Source organism: Pteropus alecto, unplaced genomic scaffold (assembly GCF_000325575.1).
Source record: "Pteropus alecto unplaced genomic scaffold, ASM32557v1 scaffold7, whole genome shotgun sequence".
NCBI classification, from domain to species: Eukaryota; Metazoa; Chordata; class Mammalia; order Chiroptera; family Pteropodidae; genus Pteropus; species Pteropus alecto.
In genome coordinates this window covers 42,166,789-42,181,012 of record NW_006494614.1, presented here as the reverse complement: position 1 = coordinate 42,181,012, position 14,224 = coordinate 42,166,789, and the positions used below count along the sequence as shown (strand labels likewise).

The 14,224-nt window shown below is 51.2% G+C and overlaps 1 protein-coding gene across 1 annotated transcript in view; it reads left to right on the top strand.

The window, feature by feature from the left end:
* Positions 1–3,701, top strand: part of MDFI (MyoD family inhibitor) — a 16,063-nt gene extending 12,362 nt beyond the window's left edge. The window contains exons 4-5 of the mRNA XM_025042862.1: positions 2–121; positions 2,793–3,701. Coding sequence (XP_024898630.1) covers positions 2–121; positions 2,793–3,049 — 377 coding nt within the window. The 3' untranslated portion in view covers positions 3,050–3,701. The remainder of the gene's footprint in view (position 1; positions 122–2,792) is intronic.
* Positions 3,702–14,224: the final 10,523 nt, after the last annotated feature.

The following is a 14,224-nucleotide window of genomic DNA, read 5'->3' as shown; positions in this document are numbered from 1 at the left end:
GGTGTCCCTAAGGCCCACCGGAAGTTGCAATCACACCCATCTCTTGCCAGCCAGGGCAGCAAGAAAAGCAAGGGCAGCACCAAATCGGCTGCCTCCCAGATCCCTCTCCAGGCGCAGGAAGGTAAGTACCCCACCAATCCCTAGGAGGGGCCTCCAAAGCCAAGTTCCTCAAGGGAGGATGCAGGGACCAGCAGCAGCATCTTCACCAGGTTTTTGGTTACAAGTACAGCATCAGCCATGTGCCAGGCCCACTGGATCTGAACCTCCAGGTGGGTCAGGAGCCTACTTTTAACAAGTCCTCCAGGAAATCTGATGCAAGACTCAAATCGGAGAACCTTGTAGAGATTGTTGGGTAAGACACGACACGTCTGCGTTCTCAAGGCCAACCCTTCCCACCCCTGCTCTCCCAGAGTTGCTGTAACAAGTAATGGAGCCATCTGGGCTGATACAGCTTAAGCCACCCTGTCCTGTTTCTGGAAACAAGTTTTCCTCAAGGAGTGGACCATCTGTTTAGTGAAAGCAGAACACCTAGCAGAATAAAATGATGCACCATCAGATGCTTAATTGGGGGTGGGCTAAGGGCTGCAAGGTGCAGTGGGAGGTCAGAGGACCCAGATACACCAGTCATTGTTCCTGCAACACAGAGGTCCTCTGTAGGGCCACACTGGGCAGCCAGCTCCCCCAGCCCCACCGGGCATCAATTCAGCATTGGTGCCAGCTCCTTTAGCTCAGTGGTGCTTGACCTTAACCCCAGAATTTTTAAGTGATTGCTGTTTATGTTGAGGGACTCTGGCCTGGTCATCTGCAGACAGGATTCAGTGTACACATTTGTAATCAACATATTCATAAACCTTCCCACCCTGCAGAGCAGATTCTGCCCAATAATTTAATTTATGAAAGAGGTACTCGTTCATTTAAAGTGTACTGGGCATCTGCTATGAGCCAAGCACTGGGATGTGTGCTAGGTACCCAGTCCATGGCCTTACGAAGCTCTCAAGAGAGACACAACAGGTAATCACCATATGGTGTGATAAATACAGTGATGAAGTCACACACATGGGGATTATGAGAACCCTCTCTAGCCGAGCAGGCTGAGGAGAGCCTAGGAAGGCTCTGGAGGAGTCTGAGCAAGCCTTAAAGCTTGAGTAGGAGGATATAGCTTGTGGGGGAAAGGGGCATTATTAGCACAGAGGTAAGAAATGTCTAGTGTGGCTAGATTACCAAGTTCAAGGTGAGGAATGGTGGAAAGTGAGAGTCCAGGCAGGCAGGAGCTCAGGGGGTTGGGGTGCCTTGTAAACCTTGCAGTGAACCTAGACTTTATCTGGAAGGCAACAGGGAGCCATTGAAGGGTTTTAAACAAGGTAGTGACCTCATCAGGTTAGCATTGGAAGAGCACTTTCTTATCCAGTTTGTCGATAGATAGCAGGGCTTCCAACTGTGTGAGTCCCCACTCCCTCCACATGGGAAAGGGCTGGGCAAGTCAGATCCTCTCCATGGCAGTGTGAGACTGTCACAGGACCAGCCCATGCCAGGGGCCTACCTAGTCAGGGAAACTGGACACTCTGCCCCATAGCCTGGCCCCTGGGAGGGATGCTAGCTCAGCATACTGGCAGCACACTGAGCGCTTTCAAGCATGGATTCCAGAGCCATTTTTTCTGGGTTCAGTTCCCAGCTCTACCACTTACCAGTGCTGGGTGCCCAAGGGTGGGCTCATGCATTAATTCACTTATCATTTATTTACTCGGCACCTACAATGTGTAGAGCACTCTTCTAGGGACTTGTAACATATCAGTGACCCAAACAAAGACGCCTGCCCTTTCGGAGCTTACAGTTTAGTAGGAAGAAAAAGCCATGTAGTGCAGTGGAATGTGGCGAGTCCTATGGAGGACAGGCAAAGCAGACCAGGGCAAAGGGGTGGGGTGCTGGAGTGGGGTGGGCAAGTTGCAGTATTAAAGAGGTGACATCTGGGCAATGAAGGAGGGGAGGGAGTGAGCGGAGCATTTATCTGGGGCAAGAGCATTCCAGGTTGGGGTCGGGGGTGGTTGGAGATCAGGAACATGACCAAGAGCAGCCAGTGTGGCCACAGCAGTGATCCAGAGGACAGAGTGCAGAAGGAGGCCAGATGACAGGGGGCCTTGAGGGCCACTGTGAGCTCTTTATCTTTTACTTCTAGTGAGGTGGAAACCAGTGGAGGGTTCTGGGCACAGCAGAGACGGAATCCCACGGAAGTTTTTCAAGGGGCCCACTGTGTGAGAAGTAGATTCAGGGAGAGGGAGTCACAGGTTGTTGGTGGGAGGCCAGTGAGGAGGCTGTTGCAGTTGCCTTGACAGAGATGAGCAGAGTGGTAGGATTCTGGATATATTTTAAAGTGACTCCTCAGCCTCGGTTTCTTCATCTGTAAAGTGGGGGCTAATGGTAGCCCCTCCTCGTGGAATTATTGCAAGTTTAAATGAGTTCAGTTCATGCCCAGCACTTAGAACAGTGCCTGGAACATGTAGGTCATAACTCTGTGTTTGTTAAATAACTGACTAAGAGGGGTTAAGAGCAGGGATTCAGGATCCAGACTGCCTGGGCTGAACCGTTGCTCTGCAGCTTACCTGGTAGGTGTCTGTATGTGCAAGTCACTCTCTGTGCCTAAGTGAGGCTCCTCACAGCCCCCCACTTAATGGAGCTGCCAGAGGGTTGCATGAGCTTGACTGCTACCAAGCAGCGAGCACTCAGTGAACCCGCCCATCCGTCCCGCTGTGGCTGGGTATGCCACCCACCCTCTCCACCCCGCCCTCCCACCGCAGACTGCTGCGTCCACTGCATCCTGTCCTGCCTGTTCTGCGAGTTCCTGACGCTGTGCAACATTGTCCTGGACTGCGCCACGTGCGGCTCCTGCAGCTCTGAGGACTCGTGCCTCTGCTGCTGCTGCTGCGGCTCCGGCGAGTGCGCCGACTGCGACCTGCCCTGCGACCTGGACTGCGGCATCCTGGACGCCTGCTGCGAGTCTGCCGACTGCCTGGAGATCTGCATGGAGTGCTGTGGGCTCTGCTTCTCCTCCTGACCCGCCGAGGTCCCAGCAGTGTCATCCCAGGGGGGATGGCTCCAGGGCTGTCATGCAAAGCTCCATCAGCCCCCTCCCCTGGTCCTGTCTCCTCACCACCCCCAGTGCCCTCTCAGAACCCCAGCCCAGTGAGAAGAGGGCACACTCCGGAGGCCACGGTCACAAAAGCTGGGCCCACTACAGAGAGCCTGTCCTGCTGCTGGCTACCAGGGACAGACCGGCACCGAGGACCTCGCTGGGGAGGGCTAGGGTGGGAACTGCCCCTGGACTAGCTGCCAGGGCTGCAGAACACTGTGAAAGTTGGGGGAGGCGGCAGGAACATGGGGAGGCAGGGATGGGCGGGGCTGTGTGCTTCTCTACCTCTCACTGCTCCAGGTGCCTGCCTCCTGATGCCACCCCAGGCTTAAAGGACAGCAAAATGTGAAAAGAGACACCCCACCCTGCCCTCAGCCAAGCCCCTCCCCGGTCTCCTTTCCTGGGTCCTTGTCGGGGCCTGACCCATACAGTGACCCGAGCAGGCAGGGCTGGGCTTGGACCTGGGGCGAGGCGGAGGGAAAATGATATAGAAAAGACTGGAAGGAGACAGAGAGGGAATGGAGGGAGGGTCTTGTTCTATTTGTTGCTGTAAATAAAGGTATTTGTTCATCTCAGATTTCCTCAGCACTCGTGAGTGAGTAACGTCCATGGGCCACAACTCTCAAAAGCAAACACTCCCCACAACCCTCCTACAAAGCACCTGAACGGATGCGCTCTGGGACCCCTTCCCTCCCCCCAGTTCATGCTCCCTGCTAAGGAAAGGAAGGAAGGGGGCTACCAACTCCCCACCATCATTTCCCTCTTCCTGCCAAAGGGAAGGGAAACCCAGAAAAGCAAGAGTTAACCTTTGGCATGGAATTAATTAACAACAGATGTGTTCAGGTTTTGATTAATTAATCTCCTGCTGACTCCAACATCTTGAAGCCCTTCCCTGATGACTCCAAGGTGTGGGGTGGTGCCTATGTCAGTGGCATGCCTGGAGAGGGGCACCCTAGGTCTGGCACAGCCTGGGCTTGCTCCTGGGCTGCACTGGGAGGCGGGTTAGGTTTGAGTTGGGGGTCACACGGGTCAACTTCAGTCTTCCCCGACTGCCAGGAGGCTTGGGAAAGAAGAAACCAGCAGGACTGGCAGGAGTCTCAGAGGGCATGTGTCTAGTGCCCTTGATGTGCAGTGGGAGGGGCAGACCTGAGCACAGCAGGGCTTCCCTATGGAGAGTATATGCTGACAGTTGAGAAGGCTAGCTGGACTGAGCCCTTCCCCCCATCCTGGACCTGGAGGAAGCCAGAGTGGTCCAGATGAGTGAGAGGACGCCTCGTGGTCAGACTTGGATTATGCGGAGGAGAAGATAGGGCTGAAGAAGGCCTTGAAAAGTGGAGACCTCGTGGGAAATTGGTAAAGTCTGGAGTGGTCTGGAGGGATTCCAGAGGGAAGGAGGGAGCTCAGAAAAAGGGCCAGATGAAATCTGAACTCTCTTAAAGAATGTCAGAGGAGGGAGCAGCCCACGGCCTTTGCAGTGGGCTGCAGTTGCAACAGGAGGTAATATGAGATGGTGATCGGGACCGCCCCCCACCCCCGCTTCCCTGACTTTCCCACTCACACACACGAACACAGGACTCATTTTGCTAACATCGAGGTTCTCTGCCCTCTAGGACCACACAGGAAACCCTGGACACAGAAAGGAAGTGACCTGCTCAGGGTCACATAGTCAGGATCAAAGCCAGGAAAGAAGCCCCGTCTCCTCGACCCCCAATGTTCATTTATTTATCTGTTTATCTCAAGTTTTTGCTCAGTTATTGCATGCCCAAGGTACAAAAATTTCAAAAGCCTAATCTGTGCATATACAAGCATTTACATGTATGATTTTCCCGTTTTTTAAACAAAAATGCCAAAATCCTATACACATAATCTCGTACCATTTTTGTCACTTAGTCATTTGTCTCGGGGATCTTTCTTTTCTGGAGTTTCATTGAAGGGTGAACCACAGTCCAGTTACCCTGCTCCAGCTTAGTCTTTTCCATTTATTTCTCTGTTACAAACGAGGTTGCGTGAACATGTTTGCATGAAGGAGCTCTATTTAGAATATTCCCAAGAGTTTGATTGCTGGGCCTCAGGGTGCATGCATTTGTGACTTTGACAGGACTGCCCAGTTGCCCTCCACGAGGGTGTGCCAGTCTGTTCCCGTGGCCCTCGGGGAGCATCTACTTCTGGCACAACCTCAGGTCTTCTTTCCCAAGGCTGGGGTCTGAGGGACATTAAGGAGGCCGGAGGCCCGGGATGGGGGGTGGGAGTGCTCCTGACCAACCCAGGGTCTGGTCCAGGTGGGCAGGAAGGCCCCCTCCCTGGCCCTCTCCCCTCTGTGGGGACCATGGCAGGAAGAGGCGCCTCTGCAATCCAAATAGCGATTTCCTGCTGCAGGCTCCAGGCAGGCTGTTTTCTTTAGGACAGTGGCTGAAACCTGAGAGGCTGAGCTGGGTGGGGGCAGGACAGGGGAAGGATTTAGCCTGCCTCCCCCCAGTAGACACACACTCACAGACACACAGACACACACACACAGACACACACAGACACACACACACATTGTCTCTCTCTCTCTCTCTCACACACAGACTCTCCTTACAATTGCATACTCACATAGATTCCACAGTCACACACACACACACACACACACACACACACACACACACACAGAGCACACATACACATACATGCACCCACACACCTCCCATTTCAGCGTCTGCAACCACTGCCAGCCCTGGGGAGCCAGGGCTGTGCTTCTGAGCCCTACGTCCACTCCTTCTCACCCCAGGTAGCCCTCATCCCTGGTGGGAAGCAGACGGTACTTGTCTTAGAGACCACTCGTCCACCGAACCCTGCCCAGATACCCTTCTAGGGCAAGCCCTAGTTCTGGACGCTTGCTTCCCCTCCACTCCATGGCCATTCCCTGTTGGCTTCCAATATCTGCTCTCCAACCAGCGGATCTGATCCAGTTGTCAGTTCCAGCCCTGGTTCTGCCGTGGGCCCCAGGGAAGGCCCTTTCACTCTCTGGGCCTCAGTTTCCTTGTGTGTACAACGGAACAGCAGTGAGACTGGGAAATCTACTGGTGACCGTGCTGTCCAGGGAAATAGCTTGCTGCTTCGGTTTTCCTTGACCTGTGGAGCAGCAGGCCAGCCTCTTTGCCCCGACTTCTTAAGGCACCACCCTCATGCCTAACCCAAGATGGGCATTAATTACCACACTTGTGGGAGGAGAAGGTGGTGAGGCCAAGTTAAGTCGTCCCTGGCCATGACTGCCCATGACCTCTGTGTGATCTTGTACACAAAACCCAAGAAATTCTGCCCCATAACCAAGCAAGTAGCTGAGCCAGAAGCTGGCTTGTGAGGGGAGGAGTGGTCAGCCTGCCCCTCTGCGTCTACAGCCTCCATCGGCTTCTGCCTGTTTTTGGCACAGTTTGTTGACATTTCCTGTGCTCATACCCAGAGCTGGGCAAACAGAGCTTCAGGCGCCACCACACCCATGGCTCCTGAGCTGCCAGGACAGGACCCCTTTAAGCAGCCCCAGGACTGGATTGCCTGCAGCCGGTCAAGCCCTGAGGGCTTGGCCACTTTCCCTGGGGAGACAAGGCAGCAGTAGGGGACTGAGGACTGCTCCCCAGGCCCTCGGGATAGTTGCTGCAGATGTGGGAAAGCAGCTCCGGAGCTCGGGGGCTGGCCCCCTGCAGAGGAAGGGAGGGGATTGCGGGGAGAAGTACGGCAGGAGTCTCAGTCCACACGAGGGGCAGCAGAGGGGACAGAGATCGCAGATCTGACCTCTTGTCTCCACTGAGTTTATGCCCCTTTCCACATTTTGACTTTCCTCGGATGATAAGGAGACACAGGCTGGGATGCTACCTGTGGCCAAAGTTCTCCTGTTGCCCCAGTCATCCCCCCACCCTCCACCTCCTCCCAGCCTTCCTTGCTCCTCACCAGCTTTTACTACCTTCCCTTAACCCTGTAGCAGCCTTATACCCTCTGATTCCTGCCACCTCTGGGGGTACCTCTCTCTGGGTTACAGCCTTATTCCTTTCTCCTACAGACAAGTGAGGGGATGGGGTAAGGGGATGTAGCCACTCGCTGTGTCTACCTGGCCTTGCTCAGTTTTGCCACCTGGGAGCTGGGGGGGTAGGGTGGGGGTGGGTCAAAGTCAGGCACTATGGCTAGTCACTGTGTCAGGGGACTGAGGGTTACGATGGGCCAGGCCTCTGTGGCCAGGGAGGGTGGGTTACTTGGCGATCCCTCCAGAACGATGTGGAATCCGTGAAAGAAAGCTTGCCAAAGGAGTAAGGATGCTGCAACAAAAAAGTGAGTAATGGCTGGCAGATGAAAACAACGGATGTCACTATGGGCTCAGACTACCAAGCACGCCCAGAGGGGGTGCTTGGGTCTTGAGAGGCCTGTCTGGAACCTCACGTTGTCAAAGGTTGCAGCTCAGAGCATTTGGCTAGAGAAGAGAAGTTAAGACAACAGCCTTCAACTATCTGCAGCCTGAGAGGAGAGTGAGGCTTATTCTCAGGCTCCAGAAGGCAGAGGTAAGACCAAGAAGTAGGCATAGCAAGGAGAGGATTCCCAGCTCCAGGCGGGAGAGGCCGCTCTAATGGTGAAAACTGCCGCAGGTGGAATGGACTGCAGCAGCGTGGGCTGGGGGCCTCCCTGTTCCAAGGACTGTTCTGGTGGTAGGGGGTGTAGATGGGATCTTAGCCCTGGTGTTGACTGGTAGCAGGGAGGACAGATGGTGGAAGATTGTTGCAGGTGGCCCCGCAATTCCTGCTAAGTCAGACCTTCCATGACCAAACGATGCAGACAATGACTGTCTGATAAGAGAGAAATAAAGATTGAAGGTAGATGGGAGACAGAATGAGATGAAGAAAAGGAGGTGAAGAGATAGCGTGGCAGACGGGACAGGGAAGACAAAGTGTCTGTAAGGCCCTGGAGACGAAAAAGTCAAGCAGGCAGGCTGTGGGCACACATCCCTCAGGCCCTCCCAAGGTCACCCGCCGCGGGCTGTGGGGGCAGTGGTGCCCCTCAGCCCAAGTCCCTCCCATACCTGGAGCCTCCACAGCACCAGGCGGCTTGGCATTAATTAGGGGCCCGGCTAATGGCTCGGAAGATTGGCCAGTTCCAGGGACACTGCTGAATAGAGACCTCGGTGAGATTTATTCCTAATTATCTCATTTGTCTCCCCCCATTACTCTTTATGGCTGGGATTTATGGGGCCATTAGTAGGGCCCAGCCAGGCCAGGATGAGTATGAGCCTTGAGATGCTTCATAATAATAACAATAACAACGCTCACCCTGGCCAGATTAATGAGGGATTTGCCTTCTTACCCTCCCCACCCTCTGTCCTTGGGACCCCCAATACCCAATGTCCACATGTCCCTCTCCCTTATGGGGTCCCTGGTCCTCAGCTCTAGGTCCTCAGCCACCTGTGGAGTCCAAGCCGTCGGCTCCGTCTGCCCCCACCCCATTCCGGGCCTCTTAGCCCATCTCTGGGGCAACAGATTGGGAGCCTCAAGGTGGTAGTAGGGGGATGTCGGTTCCAACGGTAACGCCTCTGGGACAAGGCCTGTATCAGTAACTGATGAATTTGGCTGTAAGCAGCAGAAAACCCAAATAAATGTGGCTTAATCTGTGAGGACTTGTATTGTCTCCTTAACAAAAAGTGCAGCAAGCAGTAAGTGACCCCAATGTGATCGGGACAGTCAAATATGCCCTCAAGGAGCCTGGTCCATCCTTCTGTTCTGTCCCCTCCACATGCGGTCCCCGTCTCCCCTCCTGGTTGTGGAGTGGTTATTGCAGCCCCACGCATTAAGCTCACACACAGCATCTTCGCAGAACAAAAAAGCCTGCGGGAAAGAGAGGCCTTCTACACCTGCACCCTTTACCAGAGGAGGGGAGACCGTTTCTAGAAGCTCCTAGTGGGTCTACTTACATCTTTGTCCAGATTGGGTCACATGTGATCTGAGGTTGGGCTCCCCCAGAAGCAGGCCCTAGACAAGGCTTTGAGTGCAAGTAAGTTTGTTCAGGAGGGGGTTCCAGGAAACATCAGGAGGGGTGGGGGGAGTGAGACTGGGAGGGAAGGCAGCCAGTAAATGGTGTGCTATCAAATTGGTTACCATGAAGGGTGACTGGAAGACGCGTGTCTTTGAGGGAGCTGAAGTATTTATATACCTAACCTACAGTCCCTGGTGGAGGGCTGTTCCCAAAGGAGTGTCAATTTTCTGGCATTTGCTGCTTGACTGGGCTGCTGAAAGAAGCTAAGGGCCGGAGATGCCGGCAGGCAGAGGTTGACTAGAGAGCTTTTCACTGGTAAGGCCAATGGGGCCAGGTGGGCCCCACCACCCACAATGGCCTTGCAGTGATTGACAGACAGACCAACCCTGACTCACGGATGGGCAGGGAGAAAGGGGCTAGCAGGAGCAGGGTTGCGGAGGCCACCATAGGGTCTGCCACGGCCTTTCCCCCCTTTTCTCCAGGGGACCCTTTGGACTCTACCACCACAGGCCAGGCACAGAGGCTAGTGATTTCCACTTCAGTGTAAGGAGAACGTGAAGATGAATCCTCTAGAGAGAAGGTGAGTTTCAACCTCAGCCCTGTTAGAGTCATTGAGGGTTGAGTGATCGCCTCAGCCTCCTCTACCTGCTTAGCTTAGAAGGAAAGTAAGAGATGGCTCTTCCAGACTCTTCTCGTGGCCGCCCTCCCTACAGGCTACAACTCCCTCCTCTAACCCCACTCCCGGAGTGTCATTAGCCCTGCCTTTCTGCTGCCACCCACTACCAGGGAGAAGTTCAGCGTTTTTCCACCATCTTCCCTATTTTTCCTGTAGGTAGGTAGAGAGCACCCAGCTCACTAGGGTACTGAACGCCTGAAACCCTCGTACACCACCACCAAGGTGTAGGTGCATCTCCTTTGGCAAAATGTACTTAAGTGGACATACACATACCATATGACCCAGCGATTCCCAGATAGGTATATATGAAACAGGTACATAGATGTCCATGCTCCAAAAGGCACAGGCTAGAATGCTCACAGCAACACTATTCATAACGGCCCCTGAATGAAACCCCACCTGTCCATCAATGGTAGAGTGGATAAATAAATTGTGATACATTCACAGGGTGAAATTCTACACGGCAGTGAGAATGACCCATCTGTAACCACACACAGCAACGTGGATGAACCTCACAAACCTGGGGCTGAGTGAGAGAACCCAGATACAAAAGAGCCTACAGTATATCTCACTCTACACAAAGTACAAGGACAAGAAAAACCAGCCCATGGTGTTGAAAGTCAGTTACTGCTACCCATTGTAATTGGGGGGTGGGATAGGGGCGGGCAGGTGGCAAACAGGACTTCTAGGGGGCTGGTAAGCTTCTGCTTCTTAATCTGAGTGCTGGTTAGATGAATGTGTTCAGCATATAAAAATTCACTGAGCTGTTTGGTTATGATGTATGAAATTTATGTGTGAATGCTGTACTTCAAGAAAAAGTTTTACATATATATCGCTGACTCACACGTGAGCCTGGGAAGAGAGAACGGATTTTACATAAGAGGAACCTGAGGATCAGAGGGACAGTGACTCTACCAAGATTCCAGGCCTAGTTAGCGCCCTGGCAAGTTGAGAAGCCAGCTCTCGCAATACCTGGCTTGTCATGTTTTCTTTTACATCACACCTGTGTGACAACTTGTGCCCTGAAGAGGACATGGGATTTCAATACCTCTGAGGATGAGCCTCACTCTGAATTCTTCCCTCTTTTGAATGGCACAGAGCCATTTTACACGGGGCGAGTAGTTAATGCATCCTGAGACCTCACGGGAAGCATTTCCGAAAAGTGAGATTCACGTGGTAGGAGAGAGTAGTACAGAAGAGAAAGGTCTTTCCAGAAAGGAGAAGGAACTAATATTTAGTGAATAAATACTGTATTTGTTACCTATTGCTACATAATTAATAAACCTAAACCTAATAGCTCAAAGCAACAATGGGGGGTCTGTGGGTCAGGAATTTGGACGTGGCTGAGCTGAGGGACTCTGGTTCAGGATCTCTTCTGAGGTTGTAGTCAGGATATTGGCAAGATCTACAGTCATCTGCAAGTTTGATGGGACAGGGGATCTGCTCGCAAAGTTGCTCCTTCCCATGGCTGTCAAGTCCGTGCCCTCTTTTCTGATCTTTCTTCCATTTGCTGCCAAGAATGTGGATGCCACCACACTGGACCATGAGAATAGGGGCCAGGGCAGAGCAGTGAGCTCTGAGAACCTTGAGGAGTAGAGCACTATCCCAGTTCTGTACCACAGTCTTCAAACTTATCTACGTGAGGGAGAACTAAATTTGCTGCAGATACAACTCTAATAAATGCAGGCAGGCAGTCAACACTGTCTGCTACAGGAAGCGATGGCCCAGGTGTCACAGCAAGTTATCAGAGAGTCTAAATCAGAACCCAGGATCCCTGATTCCCAGGGCAGGGCACATTCTGCTTTCTAGGAGGCAGCGTGATGAATGAAGCGAGACAAGCTCAAGCGCTGAAGCCAGTAGACCAGGATCCTGGGTACCTTACTGTAGATGTTGTCCTGAAAACATGAATTAACTTCTCTAAGTCAATTTCCCCATCAGTAAAAAGGGGATAATGATTCCGATCACACAGGTGCCGAGCACCTGAGTGGGCCTGGCGGGTTATAGAAACGTTAATACCGATTTCTAAGAACGACTGAGTGAAGATTAACTAGGTGGTGGAGCCTAGTTCACAATAAATATGGTAACCAACTTCCAAGATGAGTGGGACTTAGAGGCCAGCTCATAACAGACACTGTGACTCCCACCCTGCTCTCTTGGAACACTTGTTCTGGGAGAAGTCAGCTGCCAATGGTGCGAGGACATTCAGTCCTCCGGAAAGGTATACATTCAAGGCATCAAAGCCCCCTTCTAATGGCTAGCACAGACTTGCCAGCCATGTGAGAAAGCCACTTTATGAGCAGATTCTCCAGTCCCATCAAGCTTGCAGATGACTGTAGCTCTGGCCAACATCTTGACTACAACCTCACAAGAGACCCTGAACCAGACACACTCAGCTCAGCCACGTCCAAATACCTGACCCACAGAAACTGTAGGCAAAAGACCTGAATAGACATTTCTCCAAAGAAGAGTTACAAAAAGCTAACAGGTACATGAAAAAATGCTCGACATCACTAGTCACTAGGGAAATGCAAATTAAAACTACAATGAAGTATCAGCTCACACCTGTTAGATCGGCTATCATCAAAAAGACAAAAGATAACAAATGCTGGTGAAGATGTGGAAAAAAGGGAACCCTCATGCACTCTTGGTAGGATTATAAATTGATGCAGCCACTATGGAAAACAATATGAAGATTCCTCAAAAAATTAAAAATAGAACTATCATATGACCCAGCAATTCCTCTTTGGGGAATATATCTGTAGAAACAAAAACACTAACTCAAAAAGATATCTTCACCCCTATGTTCACAGCAGCATTATTTATAATAGCCAAGGCATCAAAACCACCTAAGTGTCCATCAAGGGATGAATGGATAAAAAATTGCAATATATAGCTGTATATATGTGAATTCAAATTATATATATAATGAATATTATTCAGCCATAAAAAGTGAATAAATTGTGCCATTTGCAACAACGTGGATGGATATTGAAGGCATTATGCTAAGTGAAATAAGTCCGATAGAGAAAGACAAGTACTGTATGATCTCGCTTCTATGTAGAATCCAAAAAACAAGAGAGATGAGACTTCTAGTTACCAAGGGCTGAGGGTGGAGGAGGGGGCAAATAGAAGAAGGTGGTCCAAAGGGACAAACTTACAGTTATAGGAACCAAGTACTAGGGATGCGACATACAACTTAATGACTAGAGCTGACACTGCTGTATGATATGTAGGAAAGTTGTTAAGAGAGTAAATCCTAAGAGTTCTCACTACAAAGAGAATTTTTTTCTTCTTTCTTTTCTTTTTATTATATCTATATGAGATGATGAACATTAGCTAAACTTATTGTGATAATCATTTCACAATAGATTTAAATCAAACCATCATGCTGTATGCCTTAAACTTACACAGTGATATATATCAATTACTTCTCAGTTAAATGGGGGGGGGGGGGTTGAGGACTACTAACTGATCTACTTCTCTTCTCTCTGCATTAGTTCCTCTGTGAGAGGAATGATGAGGTTGCCCCTAAGTCTCACTTTCCTGGTAAGGAATCCAGAGAGCTCTATGTTTACCACACTAGTGACAGAAATCCTCTGCAAACCAATTTAAGCAAAAAGGAATTTATTGGCTTTCATAGCTGGAAGAAACACTATGGTATTTGTAGAATAAAAAGAAGATCTCAGCAATCGATAAGAACTGGGATTCTCTCGTTCTTGCTGTCTCACCTCCAGGACTCCCTGTGTGTTGGCCTCGATGTCCCCTATTGCAGACTGATCCTCTCCACACTGGTGGATGGGAAGAGAGCAAGGCTGATAGAAATCAGAGGTGCCAGCAACCCCAGTGGGAAAAGGGACTCTTTTCACAGTTTATCAATCCTAGGACTCTGGGTGGCTCTCTTGGATTAAATGTCCATTTTCTGGATGAGTCACTGTTGCCAGGAGCCTTGGACGCACTGATTGATCAGGCCTGGATCATCTGTACTTCTCCTGGGGAGGCGGCTGTGGTAACTGAGAACCTCATCAGGGATATTGTTCCAGAAGAAGCAAGGAAAGTTCGCTGGGAAGACAAAACATGAACTAATGCTTAAGACACACCCATCTCCCCAAAGACAGGCACCAAGTAGTTCTTTCTACGAAAGCTGTCATGCATCTTGACAGTATGTTGAGTGAAACCAACCCCACTGCCCAGAGAAAGGCTTCCCACTGAAACCTCAGGGGCCACTGTTCACATTAACTCTGTGAGAATGGTGCCCCCTTGAAGCTGGACAGTTGTGGCTGCCCTGAACTTGATCATGTCTGGTTGGAACAGGGATGGGTGGCTGAGACATGCGGGAAGCTAGTCATCTCTAGGGGGTCTTTTCCTAAAACTCTAGCCCAAGGGGCCACTCCAATTTGGATGATGGCTCTATGAGTTGGGACCAGTTAGGAAAACTC